The sequence below is a fragment of the Musca vetustissima genome, unplaced genomic scaffold (genome assembly GCF_032173495.1).
Source record: "Musca vetustissima isolate MV318-11 ecotype Yass unplaced genomic scaffold, APGP_CSIRO_Mvet_v1 utg32899, whole genome shotgun sequence".
In the NCBI taxonomy this organism is placed as follows: Eukaryota; Metazoa; Arthropoda; class Insecta; order Diptera; family Muscidae; genus Musca; species Musca vetustissima.
The window spans coordinates 69685-96569 of NW_026875407.1; the positions used below are offsets into that span (position 1 = coordinate 69685).

The following is a 26885-nucleotide window of genomic DNA, read 5'->3' on the forward strand; positions in this document are numbered from 1 at the left end:
GGACAAACTAACTTTCTGCGGATCTATATTCGGTGCCTTGTCAATATTTCGTGATATGTGCACCTTCTTGGAGATCAACAGCTACTCTTTCTTACCCTGGCATATTTTCGGAATATTTTTTCCCGGGGTGAACATTGCATAAAATGCAAATTTATTCATTTTACACAGAAAGGTCTTGGTTGATTTGACTCGCTGAATATTGACCGATCAAAACAGCCATTATAATTAATTGACCACATTCCATGTACTGCGTTGTGATGTACGGCTTATTATTGTGGCCTATAAACCCGAATTAAAAAAAACACAAAAATTAAGTTTTTGGTATATTTCAATCCCTAAATATCATCTGATCATCGAAAACTTGACATTTCTGCACTTCCCTTATTATCCTGATTATAAATCGTTATTATTCTTGTAGAAAATAACTATGAATTCCAACAAAAGGCAGTTTTATTTTTTGTTAAAGACATGCGGAAAATGCCCGAGTCCAAGACTTTTCAGCCCTAGCGGTGCGATTTTAAGCATGTCATTCAATAGGTGGCGCTATCCGCATGTCATTGCCAGTATTGCCGTGATCTTACCGATTTTCAGAAAATATTGAATGGAATCCCATTAAACCATAAAATGGTTTTGTTAGGAAAATTGATTGATTGATTTGATTTGTATTTATTGAGGTTAGGAAAATTGCTGTAACAAGATTTTGAAAACAAAATTTAATAAATTAATGCAAAATTATTTTGAAAATTTATCAATTATTTAATAAACCAAAATTTTAATAATTTTAATAATAAAGCATACTTTCAAGCGCAACAAGGACTCTTATTAAACTTCCCATAAGGACAAAAATATACATACATCTCAACAAGTCCAATATGTTTTCTCATAGAATTCTAAAACGTATAATAGAAGACTAATAAGACCTCTTATAGAAGTCCAAAAGGTAGACCGTTGGATCTTCTTGTAAATGATTTAAATTATTTTGTTCATAAATACTAAAATTAAAACAAACACAAAAATATATATTTTTTTCTGAAATTATTTGGTTTTTTAATAATTTAATAAAAATTAAAAATAATAATAATATTACAATTATTACAAAAAGAGAAATTAATATATACAGCGGTTCGATATGAAATGAACTTAGTTGAAAATGTAAAGCAATGTTGTTGTTGTAGATTTTTTTAAATAAAAAAAATTATAAATTGCTATAAAACACAAAATACTAGGATGACTTATAAACTAAATTAAATTAATTGTTTTTAATTTACAAATTTGAGAAGGAGATAGAAAATGGACGACGAAATTACAAATCAAAATTTACAATTATAAAATACTTATGTATATATGAAAGTAGTAACATATTATTTTCAAATAAAAAAGTCTCAACATAAAAATGGTTTTATAAACAATTGTTTTACAAGAAAAAACTAAAATAAAAACTAAAAAAAAATATAATTTCACAAATGAAATAATTGAGAAAATTTCGTTCGACGCTTTTTCAATTTGTTTTTTTTAGTTATTTGTTCCTTAAGCTTTTTTAAAATTATTTTTAATTTTAATTAGTTTTTTTTTTATTATTTTATACATATCTAAAAAAGGAATGAATATCACTTTTGTTGTAGATTTTGTTAATGAATTTCGAATCAAAGGGAAATTCAATTTCATTTCAAATAAATATCCCAATGAAATGGGAGAGGGGATCCAAATCAAACCTTGGGATTTTGAATTTACATCAATACATTTTTTTCAATATAGCTATTGTATTGTGTTCATAAGCATTTGTTCTTGGTTTTTGTTTTTATATAACTATATGGGTGTCGGTTTTGGTTTTTCGTTATAGAAATCAGTGCGTTGTTGTTTTTATTTTTTGTTTTTTTTTTTCTTTTCTTACATAGTTAACGACGAAAAACATAAAAATCATATATAGATTTATTTTAAAGAATACCATTCGGCAATAAAGAGAATCTAACTTAAAGACTATATATAAACTATTTCCTTAAGGACGTTGTAGTCGTTGCTGTTGTGCTACCATTGGCCACTGGCTTCTCAAAACGTTGCGTTAATGAGGCCACTGTTGAATTATTCTTCCCTGTGGGTGCTGTGGGCGGCCGTGGTGTCACCTTGGCTGTTGATGCCGTTGCTGAGCCTAGTACTGGCTTTTTGCCGGTACTTGAAGAAAATGAAGGCTTGGCTGAGAGGGGTTTGGGTTTTTGTATTGTCGCACTAGCTGGCTTAGTTGTTGTGGAACTTTGTTGATTTGTTGTTCTTGTTGTGGTATTGGTGGGCGGCAGTGATTTTTGTGTGGGCTTTGTAAAGCTGTTAGCTCGATTTGCAGTTGTTGTATTATTGTTATTGTTGTTGTGGTTCGTTTTGCCATTAAAACGTGTGGCAGCATTTGCGGTTGTCGCTCCTGCCGCTGTATTTGTGTTTGGTTTAAAACTAGAAAATGCTGTTGTTGGTGATAAATCTGAGCGAGTGGGTGCCACTCGGGCAATGGGTGCATTTACTGGAGCTGGCCTTAAATAGGAAGCTGGATTTGTGGGTGGCTTACTGCTGAGATTTCCCGATTCCTTATTATTACCGGCTGGGGTTGTAGCTTTCTTGTCTTCCACCTTGTTCTTCGAATTGGACGCTTCCTCTTTGTTTTTCCCCTTCACCAAGGTAGAGGCCGCTGCCGAATATATAGATTCCCCTCCTGTTCGTTTTTCCATTTCCGTTACAATTTCACCCAATAAACCCAAATCATTACTGCTGGCCACACTGCTACGTTGGCTGTTGCCAACCAAATCGATACGTTTCATTGTCTGGGCAGCTGGGGGAATTTCATCTATAACCGAATAGATATTATCACCATTTTCCGAGGCTCTATGCAAGGGGGAATCTTGTTCCTCCACACTGGCCAAGGAAACTTCCGAAAATTCACAATCATCGTACATATGCTCGGGGCCACGAGGCACAGCAATTGGCAATTGATAACCCGATGATGTTGTGGAATTGGTTTTCTTCAACGGTGGTGGTCTGGGTGGTGGACTTTTAGGTCTTTGCCCACCATTTAAAGTTTGTGACGAGGCAGCACTGCGAGGTCTGGCCGAACCGGGCGCTGAGGTCTGGCGCATTGAACCAAAACTTTGTATATTGGTTTTCTTTGTAGGCGAACGCATTGACTGGGCCCGCTTTACCAAATTCTTGGTTTCCTCTTCTTTGGGTGTTAATTCGGAGTCCGAGTTGGATGATTCTCCGGCTGGCGCCAAGGGTATGGGTGCCGAAATTTCAAGATTTTTCAATTTTTCCCGATCAATATAGGTTTTTTCCTTTAAGGGTGCTGATTTTTCATCCTTTTTCAAAAATGAGGTGATCCGACGTATGGTACCATCTTTCCTGACATTGAGTTTGGGGTCGCTGTGTAAGGGTACAGGTGGTGGTGGTGCTGGTTTGAGAATTTCCCCTCCTGGAGCCAAGGGGGCTGGACGTGCTGGTGCCAATTCGGAAGTACTGCCGTGAGAGGGTTTCAATGGCAATGCCATTGTGGAGGTTTCTAATACTGGCATGGAAATGATGGGGCGTGCTGTGGAGCCAGGATTTGGTGGTGGCAAAGCGGGGGCAGCAATACCATTACATGTTGTTGGTGGTGGAGGAGCCTTTCGCGTTAGTGTACCATTCATCTTCACCTCACTTGGCTTAATGGGTGGTGGTGGTGCTGCCCTTTGGGGTATTTGTATGGAATTATCTTGCAAGGTAGGTTGAACATAGGCCACATTGGGTCCAGTGAAATTGTTCGTTGGCGAAGTGGCATCATTTAAAGGTCTCAGCGTGAATCCTTTGAATTTTCCATACAAACCATTACCCATGTCATTCGAATCGCTTGGAGACTTCAATAGCGCCGAGTTCATATCATCCGTACTGCTGGGCGTTGATTTTGGTAACCCGTTGGCATTCATTTGATTGCCAACACCATTGTTGCCATGTGGACGTGGTGGTTGTTTAGCACCGCTAGCTGATTTGATACTAAAATTTGTGAAAGGAAAAATAAAGAAAATTCAAGCGATTAGTTACAAATTCGTAAAATATTACAGAGCTTTTGGCGGAAAGAAAAGAAAATATTTTTTTAGGCTGGAAAATTGTTGTGTAGTTGTATTTTTTATTACGATATTTGTTTTGTTTATAGTCATAACATACCCATGCAGAAAGAGAGAGAGAGAGAGCCATAACAAATAATAATAAAATGCATACCCATCACCAAGATAGAGCTACATAGATATGGACGGATACAGGCAGCGTAGAGTCTAGACGAAACACACACACAGACAATAAAGCATAACAATCCAAAGCTATGTGAGAAAATGCAGAAAATAAAAAACAAAGAAGCAAAAGGAAACATGTGCAGTATATAAGGGTGGAAGGAGATTAAGGAAAAGCGTGCATGCAGTTTTTCACCAAAAAAGGAAGCAAATGAAAAAATAGGTGGGTACAGGTGTAGTTAAGATAGAACAAGCAAATGTAAATGGGAATAATGTTTTATTTATTTCAATATAAAAAAATAATTAAAATAACTTATGCTAAAGAAAAAAATAATTTTTTAAGTATAATTTAATTAAAATTAGGTTTTAATATAATAAATAAGAAAAAAATATATGAACACAAAATTTATTAAGTTTATATTTTATATTTTTTATATATTTCACTAAAATTAATTTAAAATTTTTAAGTCATTAAAAATAATAATATTGCTGTTTATTTAATGCAGTTCTGTTATAATATAATTGACACATATTAATATTAAAACATTGTATGTTTCTAAGTATAGGATTTTGGTATTGCTTATAAAAATTATTAATTTGAGATTTAATACAAAATATATCACTTATTTATAATGGTTTTTAAATCGTTTTTTTTGTTTTTAGTTAAATAAATTCTTGGAAATAGTTGTATATAAAATTCGTAGTATTATGAATAAAAACTAAATTTGAAGGAAATCAGTCGTTAGAAAGTTTAATTAAATTTAATTAACTAGAAATATTTTTTGTTGATTTTAAGAATGAAAAGGACACACTACCCAGAATGATTAAAGACTTTCAGTATTATTTTCCAAAAAAATATTTTCAGACAAACAATTATTGCAAATTCCGATTTTCAAAAAAGGAATTTCAATACAAGCAAATACTGCAATAATTGAATCTTGCTCTCAAGATTTAACCATGGTTGTTATAACTTATATTTTATAAGTTTTAGAGGCAGGGAACATCAAAATATTTATAAATATAATTTATTTAGCAACTTCTGCCATTGAACATATGATATGCGTGCTTACATTTCGAAGGAAGATATTTTCATTAAAATTTTGAAAGCTGAATAATGTCAAAGGCAAATTTATGAAAAAATTGGAAACATATGACTGCATGAGACTACTTTGTATAATTATGCCAATGAACGGAGCAAATTATAAGAATATTTTTTCATTTATTATATTTTTCAACAATGCTACAAAAAAAATTTTAATGTTCGTTATTTATATTTGTCTAGTGTGCTCTTCCTTTTGATCTAATGTAATTTAATTGAATACAATTTTTTTAATTTATCCAATACACTCCTAATTATAAATTATATGATATTTGCAATAATTTGTGTACTACACCATATTAAAAAATAATAATACTAAGCTATATATTACAAAAAATAAAAAAACACATGCATATTGCAAACTACAATAGATTGTAATCTATAAAAAATGTGTAATAATAAGTGCAGTAAATTAAAAGCAAATAATAATTAATAAATAGCGAATAAAATAATAAACATTCAACAATGCATTACAAATCACAATACAACAGTTTTTTTGCTCTTGCGTTACACATTTTTTCTTGTAATAAATGATGCATTAACAACCTTGTTTTTTGGAAAGATATTTTTTGTTTTGCCTTATTTCGTTGCCACAAAAAAGCGAAAGGAAATTAATATTATTGCATGCTTCAAAGCATTTGAACACAACAACAACGGTAAACAAAAACATATTATAACAATAATGCAAGACAAGATTTTTTGAATTTCCTGTTTTATATATTCTAAGAAAAAACCCTGAATTTATGATGGTATTCCTGTTAAAAAAAGTACACTTTAATTTTTGTAAATTATGTAATAAATGGTGGATTAATGTAATGAATGGTGGATTAATTAAAGGCTTCAGCTATTGGTAATTGCGTTACATGGTGGTCAGATGGAATGAGTAAAGTTTTTACAAAGAAGATTTCCAATCACTAATTTAGTTTAAGTTGAGAACCTATATATATATGCAATTTAATAAAATAATTGTACCAATATTTTTTAATAAATAGGAAATACCCTAGGGATATGATACTACCAAATTATTCAAAATTAAGGTATCTATGCATCGCTCACATCAATAATGAAATACTTTCTAAATGTATTTTCTACATAACCTCACTTTTATTAACCATTTTAATTGTCACTTTTGATTAATATCGCTAAAAATAATTAATTTAAATAAAAATTAGACTGCACCCCTTTTTATAGTGGGTTTAAAATACACATCTTGAATCTGAACTTTTAAAATTAATCTGCTTTTAAAATTAAAATTAGGAAAAAATCATGTTTTTAATATTTTTGGAAATTTTAGAAGTATTTGTTATGTACATAACCTTACTTTTTATACCCTACACAACTATGTTGTCAGGGTATTATAGCTTTGTGTAGCCCCAAGAGTTTGTAACGCCGCGATCGTCATATTTCGACTAGCTGAGTCGATCTAGACATGTGTGTCCGTCCGTCCGTCCGTCTGTCCATTATAATTTGTAAACACGATACAGGCCACAGTTATGGACCAATCTTCACGAAATTTTGCATGTAGGATGGGCTCTGGCCAATGAAGACCCCTATTGTTTTTGGTAAAGATCGGTTAATATTCAGGGGATGAAATGGACCAAATACTAAATTTTTGTCGGTTTTTCTGGTCGATCCAGAGGCCGCAACTATAGCCCGAACATCGTGAAATTTTACATGGAGAAGGGGATTGGGTCAAAGAATAAGCATGCCTGTTTTTATAAAGATCGGCAAATATTTAGCGGGTCAAATGGACCCAGACTTTTGTGTGAAAAATTACTAAATTTCTATTCTACAGCATATATATTTACTCCTGAAGGACATAGACCCGAGAGGTTGATATTATATCCGAGAGGAGCGGTTGTCCTTTAAATTGATACCAATTATATTGTGGTGCGTACTCGGATGTGGGAGTTACACTTAAATATTTACAGGTGCTTACGTATTCAGATATTATTTAGTAACCCATTACCACATTAGAGGTCGGTAATATACCGCTGATCGCTTTGAAATTTTTCATGAGGATCCAGGTATGGTCAAGGATAATGCCTATAATTTTCGGTGAACCGAAAACTTAATTTTTTTGTGTTTTTTTCGAGTCGATCTATAGGCCACAAGCTGAACAGCACAACACAAGGGAGGGGAATCTGGACAAATACTTAGAAGAGCTTTACTGAATATTAGTAATATTTGTTGGTTGGCCACTAGTCGGTCAAGAGGGTGCAAATATCGCGAAATATTACCATACCTCAGAATGTAGTGCCGCAGAAAGTTAGATTTTCGTGGAAGTTGTGTAGGCTACCATATGGTCGGCCCCGTCCGACTATACTGCTCCGCTCACTGGTTAATTACTACATTAATTCCACCATAACCTAAATCGGAAGAAACTTTATATCTTATATTGGAGGATCCACAGGTGTTTGGAAATTAAAATTATTTTTATTCTAGGATTTAAGTAGATTTTATTTTCGGGCATAACCTAACTATTCAATTGTAATTAAAATAAAAACTAATTTTATGGTTAAATAATTAAAGTTAAGATGAATATATCTCAAAAATTAATTAGGAAAATTCATTTTTGTAATGTAGTTTTATAAAATTAGTGAGATTCACACTTGTAATTTTTATGGTAATATGTTTTTGGAAACAACATTGACTTAACCTCATTTTATTACAAAATGGTTATAACAATAATTGTGGACCTCATTGTTGAAATAATAACAATGGGATTTTTGAAAAATGAATTAAAAATGAAGGGGAATATGAAATGTGAAGGGGAATTGATATTGTATTTTAGGAAAATATTTAGAATTTACTTTTTATGAATTAATTTTTTGATACGTTTTTAAAGTTTTTGTAAATTACATTTATAAATAAATGGCGTTCGTAATAATCTTTTAAGGAAAATTTCTATAGCATAACATTTTATATGTTTTGGTAATTTTTAATGGCATAACTCATAAAGGAATTTTAATCCTTCGTAAAGACTCTGTAACTATGATTGTATTTATAATACAATACTCCGCAAGTATAATAAACTTAAATCCCTAATATAAACATTAAAAATATCTTGTCTTGCATTATTTGAAATAATAAATCAAAAAAGAAATTGACAAACGGCCAAACACTTTGCCACATCATTATCTCACAGACAAAAAATTAAAAAGCAAAAAACAACACGAAATTAAAAAAAGGACTCCAGGTCCACAAAGCCATTCATATACATTCATTACAAATGATAAACACACCTATTTGTTTGATCGGTTACTGTGTAGGTGGTGCCATCGACAAGTGCATGAGGATTTGTGGTCGAATTTAAACGGACATCGGTTATTTCAAGTTTTCGCCGTAATGTATTCACATGACCATTCGTATTGGTGGAGGTGGTGGAGGAGGAATTGGTTGTGGCGATGTTGTTGTGGTTTTGTGCCAATTTATTGTTGTTATTTTTATGTTGTTGTGGTGGATTTTTACAACTAGCACTACTGGAGGAATTTGAAATTGTTTTCGAATTTGTGTTAGATGAATTTATCGATGATGGGCATTTATATGAAAATGATGAGGATGTCGATGTCGAGGAATTCGATTGACTAATTGTGGTATTGGATTTTTTCAATTTAATTTTGGGAACCACTACAGGTGGTGGAGGTTTAATGCTAACTTTAATTTGCTCATGAACTTTGATCGGTTTCAGTGTGGCAATTGTGGCATTTATTTCATTGTGACTTTTTGATTGTGTCATTTGGGATGTTTTGGTGTTTTTGGGTAATGTGTTGTTTTTTGTGTTGCTGATGTTGTTGTTGTGGCTGTTTGTGTTTTTAGTTGGTTTCCTAAAATTCTCATTCGATGTGGATTGTTTTAATTTTCTAGCAACAGTTGGGGTGTTGGTATACGAGGCACAAGGTGTTATTGTTTTTAAATTTATGTTAGTTGTAATTGTTGTATTGGGTTTGTGGAGTTTATTCTTGTTGTTGTTAGTAGTAGGTGTTATGTGTGGGGTGGCAGAGGATGCATTTAACAGTTGTGTATCTTCAGGTCCCATTACCGGGGTTGGTGCTTTACGACTAACACCCACCACAGGCTTTTTGGTGGGCGAAAACTTAAACGAACTTGTTGAGGTAGTAGTCAGAGAAGGTGTAGAAGAGGGTGAATTTAAAGATTTGCAATTGTTGGATGTTGGTGTTACAGAAGTATAGGAACTAGTGCTAAAAGATAAACCATGTTTGTTGGATGTGGATACATACATATTCTCGGCCAATTTGCCGCCGGCAAAGAACGGATGATGACGGCAGTAGTACATGAAAAAGCAGAAGGCAGCCATAAAGGGTAGCACGGCAAAGAAGAAGATGTACATGAAACGCTGGAATGCCTGGTGACCTGGATAAAAGAGAAAAAGTGATTAATAAAAAAATTAGACATAAATGGAAAAATGGACTTACTGTTGGGATTTGTGGCTGGCCCACTGTCCACTGAACCACCCGGACCGGGCATTTTACATGTTGGACCGGTAAAACCAATATTGCAGTGACAATGCCCTTTGCTATTACAAATACCATTGCCATTACAATCTTCGGGACATTCCCGACCCATGCCCGATAACCTTAGCTGTTCAATGGCCAGGCATTTTTGATTAACACACATTTTGTCCTGGCCACATTTAGCACCATTTGGCGTTAGACCCGGATCTGTGGATTGTAAACCCAAATCCACCAAGGCAGTACGACAGGGTACAATATCTTTGTCGTGTGTAATAAAGGAATGTGAAAGCACCGCTGCCGTTTCCATGCCAAATTCCAGTCTTTCATTTAAGTGGCGACAATGTAGCATACCACATAAAGCATGTTCCTCCTCGCAGGGTATAAAGGTATTATTCAAACGATTATAGCCACAATTGCCTACACGTTTTCCCTGAACATTCATTTGAGCATAACATGGTTCGGAATTCTCTCCTGTGGGACCCCACAATACACGACACTGATACGAGTGGGAACGGCAATTGCCCTGATAACAATAAGCCTGACCGCCATCACATTCTTCCGTGTCACGTTTAAAAACATCTTGAGGACAATATTCCGACTCTCCCGTACAATATTCCGGCAGATCACATTCATTTTCAGCATTACGGCATTGGGTACCGGCCATTTTAGGACGACATGTAGTCAAATCACAACATTCTCCCGTAGCACACGAGGCATTTGTGTGGAGCATACAGGTATAGGGGTCACAACAGGTATTTTCACAGTACGCCGGCATGCCACAATCACATTGTTCTCCGGGCTCAACAAAACCATTACCACATTGTGGTGAATCGAATAGTTTGGTGGGTTTATTACGCAGACAATAGTTCATGCCACGCGAAAAGGCAACATTTAATTGATCAATACTACAGGAACTCCAGTGAACGGGTAGTACCGAAGTACTACTGGCCGACATAATACATTTTTCATCCTGGCACTTGCAATCGCTGGAATCATGTTCCATACCAAAATTATGACCCAATTCATGGGCCATTGTGGTGGCCACAACACCCACAATGGGGCTGTGCTCAACATTCACACTGCCGGAATATTCATGGGTGCAAATGGGTCCTTTAAAGGCTTTGCCTGGAAAATGAAATGGAATTTCATTAATTTTAGTTTAAAATAAATTAGATATGATTTTGAACCTACCCACAACACCCTTATCGAATTTAACTTTCGTCAGCAGTTGAGCACTATCATTGGGATGTTCCAACACCAATTTGGTACGGCGATAATTCAGGAAATTTCTCAGTGTTACATCAGCATCGGTAGTCACATCAATTTCATCCGATTCATTCCATATGACCACACCCACCAAGGCAATGAAAATGTTCAGGGGGACATAGAGCTAAAAGAATTTTTATTTTACAAAATTTTGAAAATCTCTAATATAAGTCTCTATACTTACCGCATTCATAATATTGGCCAAATCCTTGCAATGTTGATGCACCTTTTTCATATTTTCATTGAACGATTTATAGGCCTTATTATCAACGACAATAACAATTTCCACATATGAGGAATGTTTATTGGAATTATAGGGTCCGCGTATCATATTGCTGTCATCATCGTATGAACGTTTATACTGAAATAAGGAGGGGAAAAGAGGAATAATTAATTTCTGGAATCATATTATGAAATGGGTTGAGTACTTACTCTAAGTATGCGATTAAATTCTGCACCATCAATGTGATTGGCAACATGTGGCACCTTGTTATCGGCCACCTTTTGCAAAAAGTCTTCTTTTTCATCATGATGATCATGATCGTAGCCACAAGTGGCATTTTTGGTAAAATCCGAATGTCTGGAATGAAAGAGAAAATAAAAAAGGGATTTATTAAAAATTGAAAACAGAAGTAGGGTTCCCGAAAGAGAATATCGATCATTACAGATGCATCAAAATCTAACCGATTTCCACTTATTTTACTATCGCTGATCTGAGGATCCAAGGGTCTACAGAATCTTTTTTTAGAATTTTTTTCGGACATTTTAAAGGCGTGGGTTATTAAAAATAATTTTTTTGGGACATTATTAAAGGGTTATATAGGGTTCCCGAAAGATAATATCGATCACTACAGATGTATCAAAATCTAACCGATTTCCACTTATTTTACTATCGCTGATCTGAGGATCCAAGGGTCTACTGAATCTTTTTTAGAATTTTTATGGACATTTTAAAGGCGTGGATTACTATGTTGGGGACATTGTTAAGGGCGTGGATTATTTTGGGGACATTATTAAAGGCGTGGATTATTATTTTGGGGACATTATTAAAGGCGTGGAATATTATTTTGGGGACATTATCAAAGGCGTGGATTATTTTGGGGACATTATTAAAGCCGTGGATTATTATTTTGGGGACATTATCAAAGGCGTGGATTATTATTTTGGGGACATTATTAAAGGCGTGGATTATTATTTTGGGGACATTATTAAAGGCGTGGTTTATTATTTTAGGGACATTATTAAAGGCTTGGTTTATTATTTTGGGGACATTATTAAAGGCGTGAATTTTTAAATAATTATTAAAGGTCCCACTGTATATAACATATTTTATTTATATGGTATAGTACCTTCCTCTACACTGTTTTACTAACTTCTCTCCCTTCCTCCTCAAGTGTGTACCCTTGAAATATTTTTTGGTAGTAATGTGCCGTGCCATTGATACTATTCCCCTGATGCGAAATAATGTTTTTATTTGCCAAATGCCAAAATAAACTAGCCGGAATAAACCGTGTAAATATTTATCTATGTGTTCTTAGTGGTGTTGTGTTGTTTGCTACTATGATATGGACAGACAAACCTACAGACATTACTGGCTGGCTGGTCGGTTGGCTGCCTGGCAAGTTAACCACAATACGGAACACAATGTAAACACTAGACAAAATAAGTATAACATTACTATGATTCGGTTACCACCTATTTACCAAGTGGCGTCTTGAAAATCAACAACAATTTGTTGTTGTACCCAGAGAGAACCCGGAGGTAAACCACTTGAACTGTTGCTGAAATTTTCGAAATCGGAATTCTACGTAAGAAATTAATATTTTTTTCTTTTCAAGAGTGTAGTTATATCAGGGGTAGGGGTTATTGAGAAGGAAATCGAGTTTTCTTTTTTTGAAATTTAATACATAATAATGTTGTCGTTGTTATTGTTGTTGTCATTTTCACTCTGCGTCTCTATTATGGCATGCTTTCTTGTGTCACATCGTGTGATAGGTAATAAAATTTAATAATCATTAAATAAATAATAAATCAATTACATATTTGTCGGAGTGGTTGTTGTTGTTGTTACAAAGCGAGTTTTTCAAAGTGTGAAGGTAGTTGACAAGTGAAGGAGGAGGGGGTGGCCACAATGTCACATTTATCATTTGTACAACAAGAAAAAAAGTAATAAAAAAATAAATCAATATGCGGTAGATTTTTTTCATAAATGGGATCAGGTGAAATTTTGTGGTTTCGTATATATGTATGTGTGTTTGAGAGTTATGTGAGTGTGCGAAAGAGTTATTAAATATCGGTCGCAATTATTATGATATCTTGTTATTGCTATTTGAAGTGGTTGAAGTAATTTAATATTTGGATGGGGTAAAATTTATGCCGATATTTATTTATAGGCTTGGAATAAAAAAAAATTTTGAGACAATTTTAAAGGCGTGGATAAAAAACATTTTTGAGAGTTTATTTAAGGCGTGGATTTTTACAAATATTTTTGCGGACATTATTAAAGGACTAGTTTTTAAAAATATTTTTTTGGGGACATTATTAAAGGCGTGGGTTTAAAAATATTTTGCTGGGACATTATTAAAGGCGTGGTTTTTTAAAAATTAAAAGCCGTTTATAGAGATATGGGAGATCCTAATATGGGCCAAAATTATTTGAACTTACGGACTACCAGCACTTATTTTGAATTTAGATTTTTTCATTTCTTTTTATTTAGAAATGTCTCTATTATTTCCTTCAAGGTGGTTCTAACATAAATCAATATGTATTATACCCTTAAAAGAAAAAAAATACTTCCTCCCCTCTTCACAACTTACCTAAATAATAAATGCTCATCCTCCAGCTGGCCATCACTGCCAGAATGTATAAAATATGTGTCAATGCCATCGAAAATGACACCATTGATGCCACCATTGCATGTCGATACGGCCACATATGATTGGGGTTTGTCACGTATGTTACCCTGGATTAAAACGAAAAAAGGAAGAAGACGACAAAAAATAAAAACACCAAAATTGATTAGCTTTTACAACTCAATAATATCCGGGTATATTCGTTCTCTCACCTGATAATGACATAAATCTGCCTCAGTCTTGGTAAAATTTTGCACAACATGTCCATGGGTTGTGTTCGAATTTTGATAGCGTAAAAAATGTTCATCGGGCAGTAGATTATCGTTTCGTTTTAGATCAATTAAAATGCGTTGACCTTTGTGATGATACGTTAATGTGATATGGGGCACATGAAGACCATCCTGCAATAGAGGGGAGAGAAAATAGAAAAAATAATTAATTTCTTAATTACTGAACTGAATTTTTTAATTACTAACTGAATTAACTGAGTTGTGTTTGTTATAAGGATTAAGTTCTCTATTTTTTCTTAATTTAGTTTCTGTAGTAGCTTTGCTGTTTGTCAATTACATTGTTGAAAGTAAATCATAGACAGTGCCTGCGGTGTTTGTTTTGTAACTCTGTGGGTGGTTGGTATTTGCGTCAGAGATTTCATGTAATGAAATTCTATGGAATTGAATCGGTATAGAAAGAAGGTTAAAATGGAAAATGGTCAGAAAAAACTGTTTAAAAAAGGCGTGGTTTTTGTTTAAATATATTGGGATATTATCAAAGATGTCGATTTTTAAAAATATTTTTTGAAGCAAAATTAAGTCGTCGATTTAAAAAAAATTAGACCTTATTAAAGGCATGGGTTTTTAAAAATAATATTTTAAACATTCTTGGATGGGGATTTTTAAAAATTATTTTTTGAAACATTACTAAAGGTGTGGATTTTTAAAAATATTTTTTAGAAACTTTCCTAAACTCGTGGATTTTTAAAAATAATTTTTTGAAACATTCCTAACATTGTTCAAAAATATTTTTTGAAACATTTCTAAAGTCGGGGATTGTTTAAAAATAATTTTATGAAAGATTCCTAAAGGCATTTTTTCAGACATTATTAAAGACGTCGATTTTACAAAATTACGTTTTTGAGACATTATTACTTTCGTGGATTTTTAAAAATTAATTTTTGGAGACATTATTAGAGTCGTCGATTTTTCAAATTTATGACATTATTACCGGTTTCAAATAGGTTTTCGAATCTCTTTGATTATTTAAATTTTCCCCCACGGAAAAGATTTCTATTTCAATTTCTCCCCGTATTCAGTGGACCACTGACATTTTAAACTTTAACCACTTAAAATTCAGGTCATGAAACCGCACCAAAATTCATGTCCAACATAATTTAGAAAAACAAATGTTACTTTATTCTTAATTTTTTTTCCAAAAGGGAATAGGAATTTTTTGGCAATCAACTCTTTTGGCAAACAATTTGCCAGTGTTCCGAAAAAAAAACAAAACATTCCAGAGTAAATATTTGTAATTAATTTTACACAGCTTAACAGCTATTAAAAGAGAATAATTGAATTTGAACGAATTTTTGTTGACGCATAGCGGCTATGGAATTTAGAGAAAAACGTGTAAAATGTTGGAAATTGTTTAGTTAAAAATTTTTAGAAGTGAGTAGAATAATAATTATATATTAAAAACAAATTTATGTTGGAAGTTGAAAAATAGAAAAAAATCATTTTTTGTTTGTAAGAAATCCCTGAAGTTAAAGAATAGAAAAAATGTTTTTGTATGAAATTCCCTGATGTTGAAGAATAGAAAAAAATATTTTTTTTTGTAAAAAATTTCTGAAATTTTTATTTTGACTTCCTAATAACATTCTGTACATCTCAACCATTAAACGTTTCGGAATTATTTTTTATTTTTCAAAATTTTGAGATTTTTTTTGTATTTCAAGATTTTCATTTATATTTTTCTTCTCATATGCATTATCGTTAATTTATTCCAGGTTCTATTGACTTTATTTGTAATGTATTTGTATTTATTAGAATAGTCAGGGGACGACGTTTTTTTGCTTGCTAATTGTCCTGTATTAGGAAAACCCTCCCATATTCACCTCATTGGCACCCTCTCTTAGTTTATTCCCATCTATTAAGACCTATTAAAACTCAGTAGGTCCCACCTTTATGCAATTTTTTACATTTTACCTCATCGCTACGTGGTATATCAATATCTCTCCCTATTTCCTTACCCAATTTGTTATTTAATTTAATTCATTCACTGGAATCCTTTGACACAAATTTCCATATTTTCAAAAAAAAAAAACTTCATTGTCATTTCTTTTGTCTGAATTCTCTAGATCAGCCACAGGTATGGGACCACACCTAACTATTGCATGTTACCTCAAAATTACATGACCTTTAAACTTTAGTTTGTCCTTAATGTTTTAGTTTCCTTTTTAAATAAAAGTTTTGCTAATTCAAAAAACATTCTAAGAAAGCATAGCATTTTGTTGGCTTTTAGGTAAAAAGTTAAGGAATTTGTTAAACATATTTAAATTTCATTTGATATGTCAATAAACATGTTTCTGAATGTGGCATGTCCTTGTTGGGTTGGTTAGGTATTGACACACCTAAAATATTATTTGTTATTTTAATTTATTAAGGATAGGTCAACAAATTTTGAGGTGTACATAAGCAACAGTTTCGTAAGGATTATAAAATTATACCCAAATCCATATGGATCTATAACGTGGGGAAGAATGTTTTCATTGTTATACTTCTTCTTCTTTTTGTAAAATAGTTAAATGCAAACCTTGAACAAATTGTTCATATTGAATCCTGCTCTTTATAGTTTCCTGTATTCTTTTTATCAAGAAATTTAATTTATAATTTTCAAGTTCTGGTCGAAGAAGCAATGCGTATTTACAGTATTGTCAAGTGAGCAATAAAAAAATCATTGCCACTGATCGAAGGACCAATATTTGAATAGCAAACCTATATCAATAATGTCTAGAATATGATTTGGTCGAAGGGCCAATTTTTATATATAAACCATGTGTCCAGAATGATATAGAGAATTTAATGGAAGAATCGAAAATCTACTCTATGGAATGATACAGAAAATGTAATAGATTAATATAAAATCTACCCGATAGCCATGTTCGATGACCCGATATTTTTAATTAGCTCGATGGGCCAACATTTGAAGTAAGCTATTTTGCAGCAATTTTCTAATATATCAGAAAGCATCTATTAATGTGATTTCATTTGGACAGTGATACATTTTTAAAATAGTAATAAGAAAATGTTCGAAGGATCAATATTTGAATCGATAATGTATTAGTGGTATGGAAAACCATATCGAAAATTCTCCACTCTTTTTTAAATACAAATGTTACTTCTAAATGTTTTTAGAGGATCATGCACACAGATCATATCCGGTTATATATTGGCTAGTTTTTTCCAGATCAAGAAATATCGGATTAGATGAACTGATAATTTATGAGGTAAACAATTATATCGAAAATTTAGATCGAAACATTCAATTTTTGAGAGCTCTGATTTTTTGTGGGAACTATATTCGAAAATTGTTGACTAGTAAAACGTAGACGAGCGCAAAACCTGTTCGAAATCGATTTTCGACTTTTACCGACTAATGCAAAATCGACTTAAGATTTGATTGTTATACCCTACACAACTATGTTGTCAGGGTATTATAGCTTTGTGCAGCCCCAAGAGTTTGAAACACCGCGAAATATTGGTCCTAGACCCAATCTTCACGAAATTTTGCATGTAGGATGGGTTTTGGCCAATGACGACCCCTATTGTTTTTGGTAAAGATCGGTTAATATTTAGGGGATGAAATGGACCAAATACTTAATTTTTGTCCGTTTTTCTCTCCTCTCTCTTCTCTTCGTCGCTCCAGATGCCGCAATTATGGCCCGAACATCGCGAAATTTTACATGGAGAAGGGGATCGGGCCAAAGATTAAGCATGTCTGTTTTAATAAGGATTGGTCAATATTTAGCGGGCCAAATGGACCCTGAAAAATTACAAAATTTGTATTCTATGGCGTATATATTTGCCCATGAAGGACCTAGACCCGAGAAGTTGATAGTATGTTCAAGAGGAGTGGTTGACCTTTAAATTGATACCAATTATATGGCCCTATGTACTCGTATGTAGGAGTTACACTTAAATATTTACGGGTGATTATGTACTGAGATATTTTTTAGTAACCCATTATCACACTAGAGGGCGGAAATATACAGCTAATCGCTTTGAAATGTTCCATGAGGTTCCAGTAGTAGTCAATTACAACGACTATAATAATAATTTTGGGATGAGGTGGACCGAAAACTTAATTTGTTTGTTTGTGTTTTTTTTTCGAGTCGATCTATAGGCCACAATTGAATCTAGACAAGTACAGCCCTCGTCTATTGAATATTAGAAATATTTGTTGACATCTAGTCTGTCAAGAGAGTGCAAATATCACAAAATATTGCCCAAGCTCAGAATATACAACCACATAAAGTTAGATTTTCGAGGTAGTTGTGTAGGGTATCATATGGTCGGCTCCGTCCGACTATACTGCTCCGCTCACTGGTTTATATTGTTGTCAACAGATAAAATAAACTTCTATAATGTGTACTTTTTGACCAATTTGGGCTTTGTGATAATAAGCCATGTATTTATGAAGAAAATCGAAAGTCGATTTTGCGATTTCCTCAAATATCTAAAATCAACTTCGACTTTTAGACTTTTCAATATATAAAGTCGATTAGTCAAAAATCGATCCCTATTGTTGACTATTACACTAGGGTCTTTAGAATTTTATCTTCTCCTTTATATAGTCGATTTTATACTTAAGAGGATGGGAGTTATTTCAATTGGAACTCTTCGAACCGCGATAAATAGGTATTTGATTACGATTTTTCTATCGAATTGATTTTAATTTCTACGGACGAAGGAATAAAATTTTCAAAATGTTCAGGACAACATTTGTATGTAGTTTTTATACATAGGATCTTCACGTAGATATCATAAAGTTGAATCTTAATTTCGTAAAGGAAATTTTGATATTTTGATTGGATCCGTTTTGAATGGGTACCACCTCTTTTTCGTTATTTTGAGGGCGTTAGACTCATGTTTCCACCCATGTGGCTGCAATTTCCTGTCTCTGGTGAAGAAAAAATTCACATAAATGTAAATTTTGCCATAGCTCCCAAATAAAGGTTCCGCCCAGTTTCGGAATGCCCTAGTAGAATTTTCTAACCTGAATTTGTAATTTGTGCAGGTATATAGTATTCTCAGATGATAAACAACCATCTAGCAGAAAATTTACGATTATATTGCCCTCATATGAAGGTTTCGATAGCTATATTTTATTTTCAAAGCGCATCTTATGATGAAGGGTATAAAAAGTTCAGACCGAATGATCCTAACAAATTACATACAAATTCTCAATTTCTCAACTTTCAAAAAATTTAAAATTTTCTAAAAGGGCAGTATCCTTTAGAATGATTTAAGGATTGTTAAAATCTAAAGTTGTTGGACATTTATCTTGAATACGACTGACATTTCAAGGTATTTTGACACAGTACTTCACAAGAATTAATAAAAATGAAATCGAACATATTTCTTTAAATAGGGTGATAATTACGGATAATTAATTTTAAAATAATTAACTAAGTTACAAAAATAAATATAATTGGATTATTAAAATAGAGGTTATTTCATAAAAAAAGGTTATGAATCTCCTAAAAATGTTTAAATTGAAGTGAAGGGTATACTTGAAAATAAAAACAGTTCCCACTGTGAGAAAAACTATAATCCTTGGGAATATATCAGTTATGAAAATTGCATAACAGAGTCTTTAATTGGTAATTAAATTAAATATTTTTATTATTTTGAGGACATAAAAAACACCTGGGAAAAAGTTGTGTAATAGTTTAGTCTTTTGATACTAACGCTGGTCCCTTGGCCAGATTCTAAAATCCATACCACGAGATCCATAATTTTAGGTCACATATTTTCCAAGTGAGCTGACAATATTTTCCTCTTCCTAAAATTAATAATTAAAAAATAATTTCAACTTACCGTATCCAAGGTATGACGCAGCTCTCGTTTATGCCTTGCATGATGGATTTTTGGATATATCACAGAATGCGTTGAAAAATCATCCACAACATTGGCAGAGGTATGGTCTGATTGTTGTTGTGTTGCTGGTTTAGCACCCGTCGTTTGTGTTGTTGTTTTAGTCGTTGTGGCATGACTTCGATATGTTGAAGAGTCTGGTGATAAAGGCAATGAGGCGGATGATGATGAAGCTACAAGAAGAAAAAAAGAAGATGACAACAAATTAAATTAGGTACAATTTTTTTGTGTTATGAAGAGTAAAGTAAAGATGAGGAAGCTAAAAATTAATTTATAATTTTCAGTGAAAAAAAACACCACCGAAAAAATGGTGTCCCACACCATTATCAACCAGCGCGATAATCTGAGAATTAACAACAATTTAATGACCATTACAAAATCGCATTAAATTTTGTTGTCGTTTTTAAAATGCTACTTCTTTCCAAAGAAGGGATGGGGGGTTTAACATTGAACATGTTTAGCTCTATGCTGCAGAACAGAATTGTCTTTAGACCATCATGTAGATGGATTAAGTGATGATGGTGTTGCTGTTTTTGAGTTCTGTTCTGGGTCTTCTTCGCCCACATTATGCTGCTGCTGCAGAAGCACGTCTAATGGCCTTAATAAGCTTATTATAAAGGCAAAATACAACAGTGTTAATGCCAAGTTCTAGAGTTCATTTTGTCACTGGGCTTCTTAGATTTGTATGTTGTTGTTTTTGTTGTTGCTGTCATGTCATTTTTTTGCCCCTTTTATCTTAACTTTACTAATTATAAAGTTGAGGCAAACATGTAGGAGTTGAAAGAAATCTCAGCTTACACAAAGAAAAATTCTTGTGAAAGAAAGGAATTGTATTCAATGCACAGTGGGATAATTTTGGGAGATTTTTTTATATTTAAAATCAATTGAAAATCGCTTGGTAAGTTAGAAAAAATTTTCGAAATTTTAAATATTAAAAAAATCGCATTAAATGGAAAATACTTGCGAAAAAAGAACGCACAGTGGGACAATATGGAGATATTTTTTATATAAAAATAGTCAATTAAATTTTTTTGTATGGTTGGAAAATAGCTTTGAAATTTTAAATATGTTTAAAAAATCTCCTTTAAAAAACTATTGAAAAAAGGATGCACAGTGGGGCAGTATTGAGAGATTTTTTAACTATTCCAAAATATTGAACTATGGAAATAGCTTTGTAATTTAATTTTTTTTTAAATCATAATTTTTGTAGAGAAATTTCTTTTGAAAAATAATAAAGCACAGTGGGACAATATTGAGAGATTTTTTAGTATAAAAAATCCAATTTAAAATTATTTGCTATGTTAGAAAATTACTTTGAAAGTTTAAATATGTTTAAAAAATCTCACTTTGTAAAGATTTTTTTTTTTTTTGAAAACAAAGAATGCACAGTGGGACATTATTGAGAGATTTTTAAACATTAAAAATATTCAATTTATTTTTTTTTTTCTATTTGATAATGACTTTATAATTCTAAATATATATTTTTTTAAATCATACTTTTTTAAACAAAATGCTTTTGGAAGAAAATAATGCACAGTGGGGCAATATTAAGAGATTTTTTAATAAAAATAAATTCAATTTAAAATTATTTGCTATGTTAGAAAATAGCTTTGAAACTTTAAACATGTTTAACAAATCACACTTTGCAAATATTTTTTTGAAAACAAAGAATGCACTGTGGGACATTATTAAGAGATGTTTTAAAAATTCAATTTAAAATTGGTAGCTATTTTGGAAAAAAGTTTATAATTTGAAATATTTTTTTAAAGAATCATACTTTGGTAGAAAAAATTCTTGTGAAAAAGAATGAACAGTGGGGCAATATTGAGCGATTTTTTTTAATATAAAAAATTCAATGTAAAATTGTTTGCTATGTTAGAAAATAGCTATAGAATTTTAATTTTAAAAAAATCTCACTTTGTAAAGATTTTTTTTTAAAACAATGAATGTACAATGGGACAGTATTGAGTATTTTATGCAACTTAATTTTTTTATTAAAATAGGTATGCCATTTTTTAAAAATAATTTTTATTTATTTTAAAATATTTTTAATTATTTTCAACCTTAATTATTTTTATTATTCCCTCATCTTAGACCCATTGTGCAATAGTGTGGGAAATTCTTTAAAACAACATGCTTAACAGCCAATTAACACATAGCTTTTTTCTAACTTTCCAGAAAATCTTTTTTTTCCAGCTTTTGTTGTTGACTAAAGACAAAACATAATAATGGAATGGTATCAGATACCAAAGATAAGAATTTTGTTGTTGTTTGCTTTTTTAAAAAGTTAAAAAAATCTCATAGAAGTTCTAGTACGATGTAGGTACGTGCGACTCTGCTCCAAGGTAGAGTGCATCTTATATGATATGAAATGTTCCAAAAGAGGGATGGGGAAGTAATCTGAACTTTGAAAAAAATCACAACACTTTTCAGTTGAGTTTAGTTTACAGTTGTTGTTTTTTGTTGTTGTTGTCGTCTTATATTTCTTAGGGAATTCAAAACGTTTTGTTGTCAACTCAACAGAAAACATTGAAGTTTAATATGCTGTAGATAAGATGGACAGATTAGAAATGAAAATAGGAGCGAAAAAGAAACCAGGGGTCACGTTCACGCCATGACACAACACAACAAGTGCTTAGGGTTAGTGGCACATAGACGGAACGGTAATGTGACGATAATTCCCACAAATGGTGGTGTTAATTAAGAAAATAAACGGGTTTTTGTTTCTATTTTTTGTAGAAGAATTAAAAAGTGATGATGATGAGGAAAATCTAACGTTTTATTATTTCATAAAATTATTTAAATATATTTAAAATTTAACAACGAGAAGGGAAAATTATGAGAAGTAATCAGAAAAAATAAGGATATTTCAAATATATCAACATACATTTTTTTGAGAATAAAATATTATTTTTTTGGACACTATTCTTGTGCTCCCATTTTTCAAGAGAGATGGCAGTTGTAATATATAGTACATTTTTTGAACGCTCATCTAGTGCTACCATTTAAAAAAAAAATAAATAAATAAATAAAAAAATGACAACGTTTGGGTGCCAATGCTGACCAACTTTGTTTAATTATAGTAAAGGATTTAGCTTTAGAGGGAATGGTAAATGATTTAGCTTGGGCGCCACTATTGAAAAGAGTACGCATTTCATGGACTTAAATTGCTACCATTTTCCAAGAAAGACGACCTATTTGGGCGCCAACACCAACGCAAAATGCTGACCAATTTCTTTTAGTAAATCTGACATTTGATTATGGCAGTAACAACGAAGAATTTAGCTTGGGCGCCACTCTAGAAATAAGGGTACGCCTTTCTTTGGATTTAATTTTGATGTAGCCTTTGCGGGAATGGTAAAGGATTTAGCTTGGGCCCCACTTTGGAAAAAGAGTACACATTTGTTACTACCAGTTAAAAAAAAAAAAATACAGTGTTTGGGCGCCATAAAGTACGCAAAATGCTGATCAATTTGTTTTTAGTAAATTCGTATTTTGTTTATGCCAGTAATGGTTAAGGATTTAGCTTGGGCGCCACTTTCAAAAAAAGAGTACGCTTCTGTTGGAATTAAATTGGGCAAAATGCCGAGATTATTATTTGTGCGCCACTTCCGAATTATCGATAGTTTTTTTTAATTTTTTATTATTAAAAAAATTTCAACAATTCCATTGGTCGCCAATTCTTTAAAAACATCGGCAAATTTGTTAGGAATTTTTGTTCGACAAGCGAATAACATATTCTTCTACAATATTTCGAATTCGGTCAGACGCCATATTTAAACAATTTGAGGTCTACTTTTTTGATGACCAAGTAATTAATCCGTAAGAAATTAGAATTCTAAAGCTCTCAATAAGTGGAAACTTTGATTGGGCGCCAATACTAACAAAAGAGACAATCAAAGTGCTAACAACATATTTGTTTTTACTTAAAAATTAAATTAAAATAAGAAGTGTGTTTTGAATTTTTTTTTTGTTTTGTATGCTTGGGCGCCACATATTGATTTTTCTTAACAAATCATATAACAAAATAATGATCCCAAAATTATCCTATTTTTGGAAATTTCATGGTAGGAACTTTTTCACAAATCCATTAAAACCTGAAATTAGTGTCCCAGGCTCTAAAAATCCTTATTTTAAATTACCACTTAAATCCAATTTTTATTACTGTGTTAATTTTTTGCTTCTTCTTTTTTCAAAATGACCTCCGCAATTAGTTCTCAATTAATTTTTTTTCCCCAGAAATAATATCTGGCCACTCCAAAATAACAAGCATGTAAAACATGAGTAAAACACTTGTCCGGCAAGTGGGCATAACTTTGTGGTCGCTTGGCGCCACTTTTATAATTACATTAAAGAGTAAGTCAGTCAGCCAACCAGTCAGCCTGCAAGCAAAGTAGGACATACAAGCAAGGCAGGATAATTAATTTACATACCAAAAACAAAAATGAAACAAAAAATCAATAAAAATCCCACCGGAAAAAGGACTTGGTTTGCTGCAAGTCGATATAAGCAATTGACAAATGATGAACATGATGGAATCAATTTACACAGCATGCATTTTATGGCTAGATGGCTGGCAGAATGAATGGCGGTCTGACACACAACACACAGCAGAGCTATAAAACCCATCATCTAGCCCATGACAAATTCCCGTGAGACAGAAAGACTGACTGATGGAAGAGAAGACGACGACATGTCAAATTACAAACACTTGACGAATTCGTCAAAATGTTGACAAAAAGAAATCTTTTAACACGCTTGGGCATTTGTGACTTCTTTTCTGAGTTTGGCGGAGTTTTCCTCTCATTTTTTTTTTTTTTTTTGGGAAATGTCTCGTCTGGTCTGATTTTATGGCTCAACACCAAAATCACCAAAATTCCTATGGGCAAATCAGTCAAGTGTCACTTTGGTGAATGATGACGAAAAACGAATCTCCTCTTCAGGATGATGAGTGTGTTTGTTTTTGTTTGCTACAAAAGGGATGACAAGTTGAATGGATGGCTCTTTTCCGAATAGGAATTTTTTGAAATTTATATTCTGTGAATATAGAAAGTGAAAGTATGAAATATGAAATGAGGAAAAATATAAATTTACGCATGAATTGGCGTCACTAAGAATAAAAACCCAGATGTTACCACTTGTGAATTAGACTGGAATAATTTCAAGAAAACTGTAACACAAATTTCATCGTCTTCGTCATCATCATCATCAGCTGGTGCTTCTTCTTCATCTTCTTGGTATGGCTTCTTCGAAGAGAGACCCCCTTGGGTATGATGATGATGGTGATACTTATGTATGTACGTACACATGTAAGCAAACAAACAACAAAACTGAGGTCATTCAAATGTTGATAATGCGTGCGTCGTGCATGCATACATTCATACACTTGCCCCTTCAAAGGATATGATGGAATGGTAGGAGGTGTATCTATGAAGGCGAACACACAGGCTGTCATTGCTTTATTATGACCTAGTTGTTTTGTCAATATTTTACATGTCACTTCCAGTTGCAATTAAATGAGAGCAGTTTTTCTTAAGTACCAAAAAGGGGTCAAGAGATTGGAGCTGCGATATAGTATGCTTGGGCGCCAACATTTGACCAACTATCTTTTGTAACATAAGAGGAATGACAGTGCTAATGCTCGGCCTCAAGATTTTTTTCTTTATATGTTTTGATTTTGAAAATGTAGCAAAACACTTTTTACTGTAGCAACTTTTGGACACTACTCGGGCGCCATTTTACAATTATTATTAGATTTTTCCGTAAAGGAGATTTGCTATTTTTTCTTTGTGAATAATGGTTTATGAAAATAAAAAATACGATTTCTTTGTTGATTTGGTTAATTCAATAATTTCTTCTTTCTCACCAATAAATATTTCAGTACTTAGGCGCCACATTTTTTAACTTCTGAATTGGTTTTGCCAACAAAAAATTATGATATTCTTAACATTTTACTTGGGCGCTAGTTTCTCCCTTTGAAAAATTAGGCAGAAATCCCGTTTATTGAATTTTTCAATTCATAGTTTATTCATAATTTTATTTTCATACGAATTAGTTCAAAGACCTGTTGCCAGAAATGAAAGATCGGCACTAGTCCCAATTCCCTCGTTAATCTAGTTCCTTTTGCTCCAGACTTTTATTTTTATTCTTGATCACCACATTTGTTTTTTTGATTAAATCGTTCATGTAGATCTGTCCGCTTATTGGTCGAACTATTTATCGTGTATGAATGAACGATTGAACTAAAACGAGCTGGGTGAACGAGAGTAAAAATGAACAACTGAAGCAAATGGAACCAAACGAAAAAAGTAAATCGGAACTAGTACCAATCGTTTTGCAGAATAGTGCCATTGAACTAGTTCGTTCCGAAACGACGCAACTCAACTATTGTAATAGAGACCTTCTCACGGAGAAAAAACAAATATTTATAGTTTATGAATTGTGTACATAAAATGCAGAAATCCGAACATAGGCATCAGAATCTTGGGAATTTCAATGGACCTCTAGAAGGTTTCCTATGTGTCTTTTGTAAACAGTTTATCTTTAGAAGGCCCCAGAAATTCTTCTTATCACGGTCTTGATTTATTTTTAACGTATATTTCCTTTAAGCAAAACTATCTACCAGCTAAGCTAAACCTTCATGGACAAAATATTTTTTCTCGGATCTAGTACCGATCGTTCCTTTGACAGAATAGTTTTTTTAACTTATTTTGTTCCGGAACGACACAACTCGATTGTTTTGATAGAGACATATCTGAGAAGAAACCATTTTTTATTGTTTTATGAATTGTGTACATAAAATGCAG

General features: G+C 32.5%; 1 protein-coding gene across 1 annotated transcript; it reads right to left on the bottom strand.

Annotated features, from left to right (window-relative positions):
• Window positions 1-1988: 1988 nt before the first annotated feature.
• Window positions 1989-20166, bottom strand: LOC133337904 (disintegrin and metalloproteinase domain-containing protein 9; the record flags this gene model as incomplete). The annotated part of the gene is made up of 9 exons (XM_061546106.1): window positions 1989-4005; window positions 9579-9711; window positions 9774-10937; window positions 11004-11202; window positions 11263-11439; window positions 11511-11658; window positions 13895-14040; window positions 14143-14331; window positions 20023-20166. Coding segments are annotated over 9 exons (4317 nt in total), but the record flags the coding sequence as incomplete, so codon positions are not given.
• Between the last annotated feature and the right edge of the window lie 6719 nt (window positions 20167-26885).